This window comes from Leptonychotes weddellii, chromosome 3, assembly GCF_054177405.1.
Source record: "Leptonychotes weddellii isolate Sample4059 chromosome 3, ASM5417740v2, whole genome shotgun sequence".
Classification (NCBI taxonomy): domain Eukaryota; kingdom Metazoa; phylum Chordata; class Mammalia; order Carnivora; family Phocidae; genus Leptonychotes; species Leptonychotes weddellii.
Genome location: NC_138371.1, coordinates 31,851,398 through 31,864,285, shown reverse-complemented (window position 1 = coordinate 31,864,285; position 12,888 = coordinate 31,851,398). Strand labels below are relative to the sequence as shown.

Below are 12,888 nucleotides of genomic sequence, written 5' to 3'. Positions count from 1 at the left end.
CCATAAAGGGCAACAACTCAGGGGTAGCCAGTTGTTGCCACGTGGGACTGTTGGCCAACTGTGGCCAGAAATTCCAGTATTTTAAGAGAAGCCAGAAATCCAGCTTCCGAGTGGAATCTCCTAATTTTCAAATGTGGACAATTAATTTGTAAAAGTAGTATGTGGACCAAACAAAATGTATGCACTCTATGGCCACACGTGATAATAGGCCAGCTTTTTGTGACCTCTTACCTGGCTGGGTAGCTGGGACATCATTCAGTAATATAGTGTCCGTGTTCAGATGGAGATTCTTTTCACAACCATCATGGGGACACGTTTTCCACCAGCCCCTCTGTATTCTGTAAGACGAAGGCACAGAGCAGCCTCTGCTCAGCTACAAGGAATTGTAAATGGGAGGCAAGGGGAGTCCTGGTAAATAATCAAAGCATGATTAGTTTAGCAAACAGTTAGGCTTTATGAGTCATGGATTACTTATTCTGTTGACATCTCAACATTGGTATCAGCATAGAAAGATGATGTTTCTCAGTCTGTCTGCAGAATGGTTTATAGTGTGCAGGAAATCTTAACTCTTGATTGCTTTTGAACTTTTTTTTGGGGGGGGAGGTTTGAAGTGACTGTTTTTGACATTTATAAATTAAGAACCCTTACAGTCAGAAATCATTGTTTAGCTCTGCGTGTGTGCTGTGAATCTGGTCTAATAAAGCAATTGACCTTTGTTCAGCCAAGAAAGGAATGTGAATCCAACATGCATAGCATCTTCATTGGATGGACTGGTTTTTTCTCATAACTCAAAATGCTGTCCAAAAGAAATGAAGGCAGTTCATATGTGACTTAAAATTAGAGAACAAAAAGCTATCTTTTGGAAGATGAAATTTCATATTTAAATCTCACTGTATGTGTTAGTATTGCTTTTGAGCTTTATGATCTTTTGGGAAACAAACACACACGCACACAAATTCACCTGTGGACTACTACATTTGCTTGAACCTTTAGGTCATCAGACAGACGTGTGAAATGTGGCACCAGAAAACTCCCTGGTGTCTTCTCTGCATGTGCAGATGCTAAAGAGTATACACAAATCCAGTCCAAGCGGGCTTTGACTCACCCTTGAAATTTTTCCATGGGGGACACTTAAAACAAAGACAAGGCACTCTCGTCTGGAACTTCTCTTTGGTTGCAAAAATGGAAACAGATCTGCAGAGTATCAAAAGCAGAGGCATTTTTTAGCCCACAAAAAGCTAATAAAGTAAAAATTTTATGTCATATTCCAGTAACACAGCTAGTTGCTCTAAATGAGTAAGTGTTAAAGTTCAGAGGGTCTGATGCTGTTAGAATTTAATAGTACAGCACATACAGAAGAGTGGTCTTTGCTTGGCGGCCTCCCTATCTTTGCGATATCATTCAGACAGGATTTTACCAAGCGTCTTTTTTTGGTGATACTTGTTTGGAGTAATGCACAAGTTGAAAAGTCCAAATTAAGGAAGTGAGATCAGACGCCAGTGAGGAAAACAAAGAAGACTGGGTGTACAGTGAATCCGAAGGGACCGTGTTTGATTTGGGGATTGGTGGATAAAGACATACAGAAGCGAGTGATCGGTCATGAGCACCGAGGGCAAACCCACCTCAGTAACCAACTTGGAAAACATAGTCGTGGTCCAACAGAGCGATCAGTGTGTGGAGGGAGAACCGATTCCAAGAAATTAGGTCATTTAATATGTTTAGATCTCTGGCCCTAACGTATTATTCTTTCTTATTTGGCAGTGGAGATCCTGACTGCTCGTCAGAAGAAAGCAGAAGAACTAAAGAGACTGACCGATCTGGCCAGTCAGATGGCAGAGATGCAGCTGGCTGAACTCAGGGCAGAAATTAAGGTCAGTTCTAAAATATCACAGCCTGAACCCTGAGCCAGAGATCTGAGCCCCATTCTGTTTGTTTTGCATCCATAGAGTGCTGCTCTCTGAGGATCTAACATCATGCACCCAGCTCTCTCTTTCACAGTGTTGAACTAGAGAATACAGAAGGGCGAAGAACCAACTAATCACTGTACTTAAGGATACTGTGGTTTGAAGGGATATATTATTACAGAGGAGAAGAATGAGCTATTTTCTTACTCAGTGGAGACTGACCCAAATAAACTGTATTCAACCATGTATTATAGCTGGAATGGGGGATATTATTTTCACCATATGTAATGTAGGTGTATGTATATAAACACTCGTACATGTGAACACACAGTGAGTATGAACCTAGTAGAACAGTAAGGATTCTAAAGCTAGCACAATATACAGCGACTTCTTTCCGGTACCCTTTTCTAGCTGACTTGCCCTTTTATTAAGAATACCACCCACAGATATGTATTTATTGGATCTCTACAGTTGCAAGCAATAGAAGCTGACCCTGGCTAACCTCAAGAACAAGTGGAATTTGAACGAATATGAGTGTAGCTCACCAAAGTGTGATCTGAAGACTCCAGGCTACACTTAGGCAGAAACCCAGGCAGCCACCTGGGGAACATAGACAGATGTAATTCCCAGACTCTCTTCAGGGCACCATTAGAATGGGGGACCTTCAGATGTCATCTCCCTTTGTGCCACCCCACCCGAGTCACATCCCAAAGAAGGAGATTCTGATTGGCCTTCACTTGGATCATAGACACCATTGGGCCAAGGGAGGCCTTGACTGACAGACCCACCAATACTGGATCTTTGAAACTGCATTGGGATACAGTTATTAGAAAAAGAAATGGTTACCAGAAGGGCAAAAACAAGTATCTACGACAAAAGAGGGAGTTACAGTTTATACATTTTCCCTTATCCTCTTCTTTTTCCCCAGTACACTAAACATACAGACATATACACACACGCTCAGCGTCTACCCAGCTTCTAGGGTCTAGAGCACTTTCAGGACACAGTTGCTACTTGCTTTCTAAGTAGGACTGTCTGCTCATCCAGGCATAAAAGTGGTTGGGTGTGGTCGAAAGTGGCAAGTAACTTCAGTCCCCTCTGCCCTGGTTAGGCATGAAAGGGAGCCCCTTGGGGATAAGGACCTCCTCTGAGGATCCTGAGAAGTCCTAATGGTCTTTCCCTTCTCATCTGGTCTTTGTTGCTGCCAGCCAGTCCCTTGCAGTGTCCTCCTGCCTGGTCTTTCTGCCTCCCCTGTCTCCCTCCAGCCTGGTCATCCACCCTAAGGCCAGAGTCATAGTCCAGAGCAGATCTGATCTCCCCCAGTATGGCCTACCCTTCCCCTCAGAATAGAATCCACAACTGGACTCCATTATATATGTTCCAACCTCCGTGCCCCGCCTGGCTAGAACATCAAGTGAGGAATATGAAGTTGCCCGCTTCCGGGTCTGTTGACATCTGCTCATTCTCCAAGCTTCCTTCCTGCCTATTCAGACCCCACTCATCATAAGATGGTTAATGGCGCAGGCTTTGGAGTGAAACAGTCCAGCTCCTTGGGGAAATTACTCTCCAATCAGATTCCTAGAACCTCAATTCCCCCTCTATAAAGTAGAGATAATGACAGTACTGACTTCATAATACTGTGATCAGATGAAAATGAGATTATCTGTTAAGAATTTGGTCCACGTCTGGTAAGTGATCAATATATATTTCTTTAATGTTCCAGCACGAATGCTCCTTCTCACATAACACTTTCTCTAGTCCCCTTAGTAGGAAATAATTCTTCCCCTTTTATATTCCTCAAGCACCTACCACATTCTACCTTATATTGTGTTTAGTGGTATCCATTTCCCCTGCTGTGCGGTAAACTCCGTAGCAAATTCAGGAAGGACCGAGTCATAGTTATTTCTGTATTTCTCACTCTGTCATCTACACACAGATCTTAATTTTCAAGGAAAAATAATCTCTGTTCCACTTCCTTTAACAGCACTTGAAATTCCTCCATTCAAGATCATGTTTTCCAGTTACTAAAGGCTTTTTGGGCGTTCTGCTTCCCTATTAGGATCGGGAAGGGTAACACATCTTCTTTCGAGGGGGTAATACATTAGCAAGCCATTGCCATTGGCCAAATTAGGAAGACTGCCAGAATGCAACCCCAAAATCTGTAACAGGACAGAACATGCTAGAAGGAGGTAGAGGGGTGCCCAAAGTTAAGCAAGTGAGTCCAGACACACATTTTGCCCGATCACAGTTTTCTCCAGGTCTTGGGCAGGGGAAAGACAAGCCCCTCACATATTCCCAGAAGGAGAAGGTGATCGTGCTCCAGGCAGGTCAAACCAGGCCCGATTTAACAGCCACACAGGGAACAGAGCGGGCATGACTGGCCTCCTGCTTAGCAGGGTCAGTGGCACCGAAGAGCAGAGTGAATGGATCTGCTGTGTGCCTCAGTCACTCCGGTAACCGTGGGGCTCCTGTTTCACTTCTCTTTCCTGCAGCACTTTGTCAGCGAGCGTAAATATGATGAAGAGCTCGGGAAAGCTGCCCGGTTCTCCTGTGACATTGAACAGCTAAAGGCCCAAATCATGCTCTGCGGAGAAAGTGAGTTTTGCATACTTGCTAAATAATTCTGTGTGAGTAAGCTCGGTGCTATTTGGAGTTGACATGGGAAATGTCAGGTGTGCGGTCCCCCAGCGGGGCTAAAGCGAAGTCTGAAGAGATTTAATGATCTAAGGTCACGACACAAGTCACTAGAAATGTCAAGATTTGAACTTAGAGTCTTCAAATGCCACTGCCCATCGGTAAATCCCCAGGATTTATGAAGCAGAACAGAACAGGTCAACTAGTCTGTATCTTCGGCAAACTTTTCTTAAGCACCGCCAGATAAACTGCCTCTCTGATTTCCAATAGCCTGGTTCCACAGAGACCTGTTACACTGAGAGCCAGTCTCCCTAACAAGTCTGGGAACATCCGGCTCTTGAGTCATAAAGGGCCCAGCTGTTGTATGCATGCTGCTCAGCGGTGCCCTGAGCCTCTCCCCTGGTCGGTTCTCTGTGCTTGCCGAGGGAAGTCTGCAGATAATGAAAGACTTCACTTCAACCATTAGCTTCAGTTTTGTTCACTATTAAGCATTAATTAGAGCAGTTAATGTGCAACAAAACTGGCTGATCTTTTTTTCTCCTACTCCAGCCCACCCATCGGGGGAGGGGGGGAATGAACAGTGAAATGGCTTTAAGGATGGGCCCAAGGAGGAAAAGAAGGACTGGTGAGGGACGTGGATTACCCACAGCCTCAGAGTCAGCTGAAAATTTGAGATTTGGCTGCACTTTTTTTTTTTTTTTTCCCAAAGTCGGAAATGTTCTTTTTCCTGAGTATAAAAAAAGAGAAGCTTGATCTAAAAATTAGAGAACTGTATTAAATAGAACATGACATTACTTTTATGTATCCCTCGCACTTTTTATGCACGTTTCATTTGTGTAAGTTATATATTACATCTATCATGATACTACATGTTACAATTTATTATACTATACTACATAATACATAGTAATATGATTAGCTTTTATCATTTCACAGCATACGGTTGAGATTTTCCATGTCAACGTATTTAACTCATAATTTATATAAATATAACTGACGTAACCAGTCACCTGATTGTGGACATTTAGGTTGCTCACAACTTTTTCACCATTAAAATAACACTGCTGTGAGCATCCTTGTTCACGTATCTTTGGCAGTTATCTGATTTTCTGACTGCATTTCTTTTTTTTTTTTAAGATTTTATTTTTAAGTAATCTTTACATATAACATGGGGCTTGAACTCACAACCCCGAGAGCAGGATTCACATGCTCTACCAACCGAGCCAGCCGGGCGCCTCCTGATGGCATTTCTTTTCAATTATTTTCCTTTTTTTTTCCTTATGTGTTCCCTCCCTTATGTCATAATCAACCCGTTTATCATTCCCAAACCCCAGCGTTTGCCCCATTTCTAAAAAAGCACAGTCCGGTTCACAGTTGGACATTTAACTGTCCATGCAAGTTTCCATTGCAGCCTGGTGATGAATGAGACCCTGTTGCCAAGTGACTGTCACTGGCTGAGGAGGCGTGATGGGTGCAGCTTCAACCGCTTTCCTCTAGAGCACTCCCAGTGCCATCTAGTGGGACGAACCATCCCATGCCAAACACCAAGGGTCCACATGGGAGACAACCTCCCCTGTTGGAGAGAGTCGTCCTACCGGCTCAGCTTTGTTGAGAGCACACTGAAAACCCACAGCTAATGAACCAAAAAGAGTCATCTCTGAGATGTGGGAAATAATGACCGCTCCCCCATGAAACTGAATCTAGTGAACACTAGAGTCACTGAAATCCCCCCTGGCCATGTTTGGACAGTCCCCAGTGGGCTGTCACATCGTACCTATAAATGCGGGGACTAGAGATGCATCCCTGTCCTTTCCATTTCTAATGTTCTATGATCCTTACTAGTCACTGCTAATCCTCTGGAAGAACCTTAGGATGAAGTCTGATCCAACACAGGTAGCAGAGAAAATTGCTTTTAAAAATTGGTGACAATTTTAAGATTCAAAGGTCTGACTGTCGAGCATGGCAGTCAAATTCCGGTGAGCGGTGAGAGGGAGGTCATAACTTCATCCTTGAGTGGTTCCCTCCAGCCCTGATTCGGCAACATCACACAGAAATCATCCCATCCCAGACCACCTCTTTCAAAACCAGCAGGGATGGGGATCATCAACATTGAACAGACCAGCCCGCTGGGATCTGTGTGACTAGTCGCACTGACTTTGGCATTGGGATCGGTGCCCATCTGCAGCGGAGCTGTAGAAAATGGCGTTGAGAAAAAGCAGATAAGTGGCTCTCGTGGAATCCGAACAGTGCTTTAGGGCATGTTTGGGGCCGGCAGGCCTGGCTCCGTCGTTGTAGAATATGCATGACCCAGGGTGACAAAATCCCTGACACCCAGCAGAACACGCACGTGTCCTCATGCCTCCCGGTCCTCCTGCGTCTCCGCAGCACCCACTGGTCTAGCGAGCTGACGGCAGGCCCGGGCTTGGGAACGGGGAGCCCGAGAGGCAGAATACACTCGTGCACGGGCATGAGAGGGTACGTCGAGATTTCATTCTCTCTTCCTTCTGTGGTTCCTCACCTAAGGAATAATATTACAGTCGCTCAGATACGTCTTCTTGTTTCCCGACTTGGATGATTACGCTGTAATCACAGTCCAGTGACTCTCACAGAACCCTGCTGGTCTCCCAAACACGAAAGTGCCCTTTCGAATGACATCTTTAAAAAAAAACAAAAAACAAACAAAACAGTGTTTTTTGAAGCTCCTGCCAGTGTCTCCCATCTGCTAAGGGGTTACTGAGGCAGGAGGGTTCATGGCCCGGCCCGTAACGCCACGTGCTTTCTTGTTGCAGTTACACACCCAAAGAACAACTATTCCTCAAGAACTCCCTGCAGCTCCCTGCTGCCCCTGCTGAACGCCCATGCAGCGACCTCTGGGAAACAGAGTCACTTTACCCGAAAATCGTCCAATCACAACAAGCCCTCGGAGGGTAAAGCCGCAAACCCAAAAATGGCGAGCAACCTTCCCAGTGCTGCCGACAGCTCTCACCAGGCCGTGCCAGCTAATAAGCAGGTGAGCCCGTGTGGGGAGGCCGGCGTGCGCTGCCTCCGGGGGTCCTGCAGACCCCGGTGCCGGGAGGAAACTACCTGCCTGACGTCGGAGTCCTCTGTCTGCCAGCCGGCCTCGTCGGAAGCCCCCTGGTCCATCCATCCCCATTTCACAGGCCCTTTCCCAGGTGGACGAGATGGCCTTCATACACTTTGGCATTAGCAGCGTCCGCCTGAAGGAGCCAGCTCTTCTTGTGCCTTTGAGGCCACCCCCCGCCCCCAAGCCCCAGTAACTGGCCCGGGTGCAGAAGGGACTCACACGGACGTGGGAACAAGATTCCGTACCTGGCCACTGGCTTTGTTGGTGAAAGGAAATCTGGCATCTGTTGGACCCTTGAATTCCCATTTATGTGTAGTTTATCAGTAAGAGGCCAAAGTTAGTTCAAACTTCCCTCTCTTCTTTTGGGCTTTTGGTAAAGAGAATATATTTCAAAGTGACATTATTAATTCCTCTCTGCCATAGCACCTAAAAATATAAGTGTCCAAAGGTCACCTTCTTTCCTTCTGTTCCTCCACTATATGCCTGAGAAGTGATTTCCCCCTTATCGTCAGAGGACGAACAAGACATGGGACTTGATGATACAGATGTTGGGCATGCTATAAAGACACCTTTCATGGTCTCCAAGAAAGAGAGCTCAAATAAAGAGACGTTTTTAAAGCATTCCAAAATCCTGGTTTTCTAGCAAGTGCCCTGTTGGATTCTGTGGTCTAGGGTTATGAATGACACAGACAGGCATTTCTCTGGGCCCAGATGTCTTTCCCAACATTAAAACAGCACTTTGACAAGGAGCATTTCATATATTCATGGGCTAAAGATCATAATCGGATCTGTTTTACTTGTCATCTCAACACATCTTCACAGCTTTTGTTCTTTGGTCATTATTAAACCCCATACGAAAAGTAAGTCTAAAATTTAGGCCGGGTTTCCCTTTCACTTCTCTAAAAACAAAAGAAGCCAAATTAAATGCAATCTACATAGATACTTTTTCAGCTCACGGTTACCATTTCCAATAAAGCATTTCAGGCAATGGCTCATTGAAACAGAAATATACTTCCATATGGAAGCCAGAGTGCTGCAGACCCAGACAAGAAGGGCCCTTGGGGCAGGCCCTTCGCTTTGGAGTAACCCCTCCTGGCCCTCTCCCAGCCACAGCCCTCCAGATGGAGCAAGACTGAGATGTCATTACTCAGAATCTGTACTCTCCCTTCTGGAAAGTGCTCCAAATACTCCAGATCCTGGAATTCTAGTCCCAGATGGCCCAAAGCCTACTCTCAGGGTCTGTTTGGGCCACTTCCCTGGATATAGCACCCTGAGAGCCAACCATACTGCCAGTGTGCACATCCCTAGGTCCAGAGGGAGGATTATTTGTGGGGGGTGAGGATGAAGCTTAAGTGTGCAGGCTAGAGGGTCCATATTCATGTGTGCAAGGCCCACTCACAATGTGGGAAGGAGTCAGAGCAGGGAAGAGACAGTATTCAGTCATGCGGTTTATGGGCCTGCCTTTGTACTCTTGCCCTGGGGCCTGAAAGATTAGGGGTGGGTCTGCCCTAAACCTCTACTATCCAGTCACAAAGCACCAATTTAGAACTTTATATGTTTGTAAGTCATAAAATCACACATTTTATTTTTTTTTTTAAAGATTTATTTATTTAACAGAGAGAGACACAATGAGAGAGGGAACACAAGCAGGGGGAGTGGGAGAGGGAGAAGCAGGCTCCCCGCCGAGCAGGGAGCCCGATGCGGGGCTCGATCCCAGCACCCCGAGATCATGACCCGAGCCGAAGGCAGACGCTTAACGACTGAGCCACCCAGGCGCCCCAAAATCACACATTTTAATAATAGAAATTTGATTTTCAATAAAGGTCTCTGTTCGTGGAACAACCTATTTATGAATCTTGTCAGGAGACCATGCGCGAAATGAGAATGGCTCTGTCATTTTCTAACTGTAGACCTTGGGCAAGTCCCTTAAGTTCATTATCCGCATCTATAAAATGAAGCAAATAATAGCAACTATCTTAAAGGGTGAGTGTGATGACGCACGAGATGGTCCCTTGCGGGAGGCCTGTCACGCTTCAAGCACTCTGTGAATGTTGACTCTTGTGGACCTCAAGGGGTTCAGATATCCTTCCCTTGTACAGGGACAGACATGCGGACCATTGCTTCCTCTCTACTCTTCCATTTATGTTCTTGGCTGCTGATTTGTTGAAGGTTGCCAGTTTTCCAGGGTGATGCTTCAGAACTCGTGTTGGCTGAGAACTACAAAAAGTATAGAAGAAGAACTAATCACCTGTAGGAAAATAACGTCACCTCTACATCCTGCCAGGATCTACCAGATAGACCCCATCCTTGTATTTACCAAGATAATATTTCTAAGCTATGGTATTTGTTTTGAGATGAAAGTAGAAAAACTGCTTTAGAGAAGAGAACTTACAAGCTAAATTTTAAGCAGAATTTTACATTTTTCTTATATATATAATGAGAATTCATATACATAATCTATTTAGACGGTCCAAGAAATTTTCATGGTAGAGAATCATCATTGCCCTGCCTCTGTGTTAACGTTTCATTCCATTATATTTTAGGCGTACTTTATGGGGTTTATTTGGTTCTGGAATTGTCTCTCTTAGACTTCTGAAACCTCTCTTCCTGTCGGTGATTTCCTTGGAGTTCCGCTTACAAGACAGTCCACTGTTCTTTTAAGCTTGAGGATTGTATCAGCTTGACCCCATTTGCATGTTGACATATTCCTCTAGGGTATGCAAAAGCTTACCTGTGGCTTAGAGGTTTGGTTTCCCTGATGTCCCCTGGGGTTTGTTGGCATCTAATACCTATCTCTTTTCTTTTTTTGGCAGAATGGGTCTTCTAGCCAAAGACGAAGATTTAATCCCCAGTACCATAACAACAGGCTAAACGGGTCTGCCAAGCCGCAGGGCAGTGGAAATGAAGCCGAGCCGATGACAAAGGGCAGCAACCGCCACGAACACAGAAGACAGCCACACAATGGCTACCGTCCCAAAAACAAAGGCGGCGCCAAAAGCCAAGAAGCCCCCTTGGGGACAAAGACCCCCGAGGCCGCAGCCCATTCGGAGAAGCCCCGGCGAAGGCACACCGGAGACAGCTCGGAGGCCAGGCCTTTCCGGGGTAATGTCGCTAGGGTTTCACAGTGCAATCTCTGCCCCACGAGAATAGAAGTTTCCACGGATGCTGCGGTCCTCTCAGTCCCGGCTGTGACGTTGGTGGCCTGAGCTAGGAGGGAAGGAAAAAAAAAAAGCAGTTTTCTCTCAGTTTTGGTTCCCTGCCCGAGGTGCTGACCCAATTCGCTGCCAAAAGAGAGTCAATCAGAGTATACAAACCCTGTATGGTTGTGTCATCCTCTCTTAATCATTTTTACTAATTCTAATAATCAGCTCTAGCTTGCTTTCATAACTTTCATGGCTTTGCTTGATCTGTTGACGCTTTTTCTCATCGAGACATTGCAGCATTTTAGCCAGGCGGTATTTACTCGTTTGTGAGGAAAAGCAAGGTGTGGCCAGAGAGCAGAGGCTGGCTAGCAGCCTGTGTCGTAAGGGTGATGTCAGTCCATCGCTTGTCTTTAGAGAGTTAATGTGGGAAAAGAAAAATTCTTGCTGATCGGACAAACGTGATCTGCTGAAGACACATGCGCTTTTGTAGAATTTAACATCTGGTGTTTTTCTGAAAAAAATATATATACATATATTGCTTTATTTGAAACAAATTAAAATATGCTGCATTTGACACCTGGCTTGCTTTTCTTACTGATGCCCACTTTACTGCTCAGTGTAGGACTTCCGCGGAAACTCGAGCGATTGTGGCACAGAGCTCTCTGCAATACTCTTGCTCTTGGGACAAGTACTTCTTCAGAAAAAAACAAGGCCTCACAATGGCTCTGGCCAGTACGTTGCCCACATATAGGTGGGTATGCACCCCAACCATCCTAGACACCATGTGGGAGTTCGGAAACCTTGGTTGCAAGAAACATAAAGCTCAGCCCAGGCTCGTTTAAACAATAAAGACAGTTTATTGGTTCAGTGACTGAAAAGTCCAGCAACAAAGTATGCCTTGGGTCCAATTTGGTCAGGACTCCAGCTCACTTCTCTTGATTAGCTCAGCTCTCCTTCCTCCTTAGGCTGACACTGTGTTCAGAGTGGTGGCAAATAGCTCCCTTGCTTCTCGGATTCAAGTCCATCCCCTGCACTGTCCAGAAGAAAAGAGAGGCTCTCCAGGTAGCATCCCCGTGGAGCAAGTGTCCTTGTCAGAAGTCCCTGCAAAAACACTCTCTGCGAGGCTCTGGAAAATCATTGGCCCAGATTGCTGGCAGGCTTGTCACTACACCAATCAACCAGTCACCAAAATGGGGGAGGGAGCAGCGGATAAGATGTACTAATTAGTGTAAACTGATCGGATCCCAGCCCTGGAGCTGGGGTGTGGCCAGCTCCCCAGAAGCACAGGGGCCCTGTGGGAAGGGCTATGGTTTCCTCCGGAAGGGAGAATGGATGCTGGGGAGCCCAAGCCCCAAAGAACCCCAAATCCCCTATCTTTGACTGCAGGGCAGCTCAGTGTGGGCCCTGCCTCCATCACCTTCCCTGTGTCCTACAGATTGGTTGGCCTCTTTCAAGTGCACATGCTGACTTTCAGCTCAACATTAACATTTTTTCTGGCAACCAGCTTCAGTGGTTCTCTTGCACACAGCGGCCCCGAGCAGCTGAGCCTACTCGCCACGCAGGCATCCGTTTCTTTTGCCAAGCGCAGGAGGATGTTTGCTTTCTCCGTAGAGAGCTTTCTGAGGTCTCTGGGTGTACCCAGAGATTTAATAGGAATTTTAAATGTTAAGTCACATTCCAGGAAGGAAGGAAGAGTTGTTCGTTCAAATAAGAAAGATAAATGTGCAGGACTGCAATCCCTGTTTACTCCATCTGAGGCCCTGAATTTATATTTTACAAGACAGAAGGACTTTGCACAAATTTTGTGTAGCAAGATTTGGCCTGCCACTGAAAAATGTCAGTGTATATGTGACAGCTTTAAAGATGAGTCAAATAATTCTTGCAACAGAAAAACACCGGGTTTTCCAGCTCAGGGGTACACCTTCCTTCGTTGGCGTCCGCTCCAACCACTCTCAGCCTGGACTGCCTCACTGGCAAGAACACATTTCCAAGCACATTGCAAATGCGCCCAGGTCACAGAAAAGAAACCAGAAAGAGTGCTAAAAAGTGTTCAGACCTAATTTTGGTTTTTCCTAGATTTTGCCTTTCTTATGAGGCCTCGGGCATGTGAGCCTTTACTAAT

The 12,888-nt window shown here is 45.8% G+C and overlaps 1 protein-coding gene across 9 annotated transcripts in view; it reads left to right on the top strand.

Annotated features, from left to right (window-relative positions):
* The window catches only part of SPATS2L (spermatogenesis associated serine rich 2 like), a 162,445-nt gene extending 151,105 nt beyond the window's left edge, over window positions 1-11,340 (top strand). For all 9 annotated transcript variants that reach the window (XM_081813901.1, XM_081813900.1, XM_081813897.1 and 6 more), the window contains 4 exons: window positions 1,762-1,871; window positions 4,397-4,499; window positions 7,328-7,548; window positions 10,437-11,340. In XM_081813901.1, coding sequence (XP_081670027.1) covers window positions 1,762-1,871; window positions 4,397-4,499; window positions 7,328-7,548; window positions 10,437-10,829 — 827 coding nt within the window. In that variant the 3' untranslated portion in view covers window positions 10,830-11,340. The remainder of the gene's footprint in view (window positions 1-1,761; window positions 1,872-4,396; window positions 4,500-7,327; window positions 7,549-10,436) is intronic.
* Window positions 11,341-12,888: the final 1,548 nt, after the last annotated feature.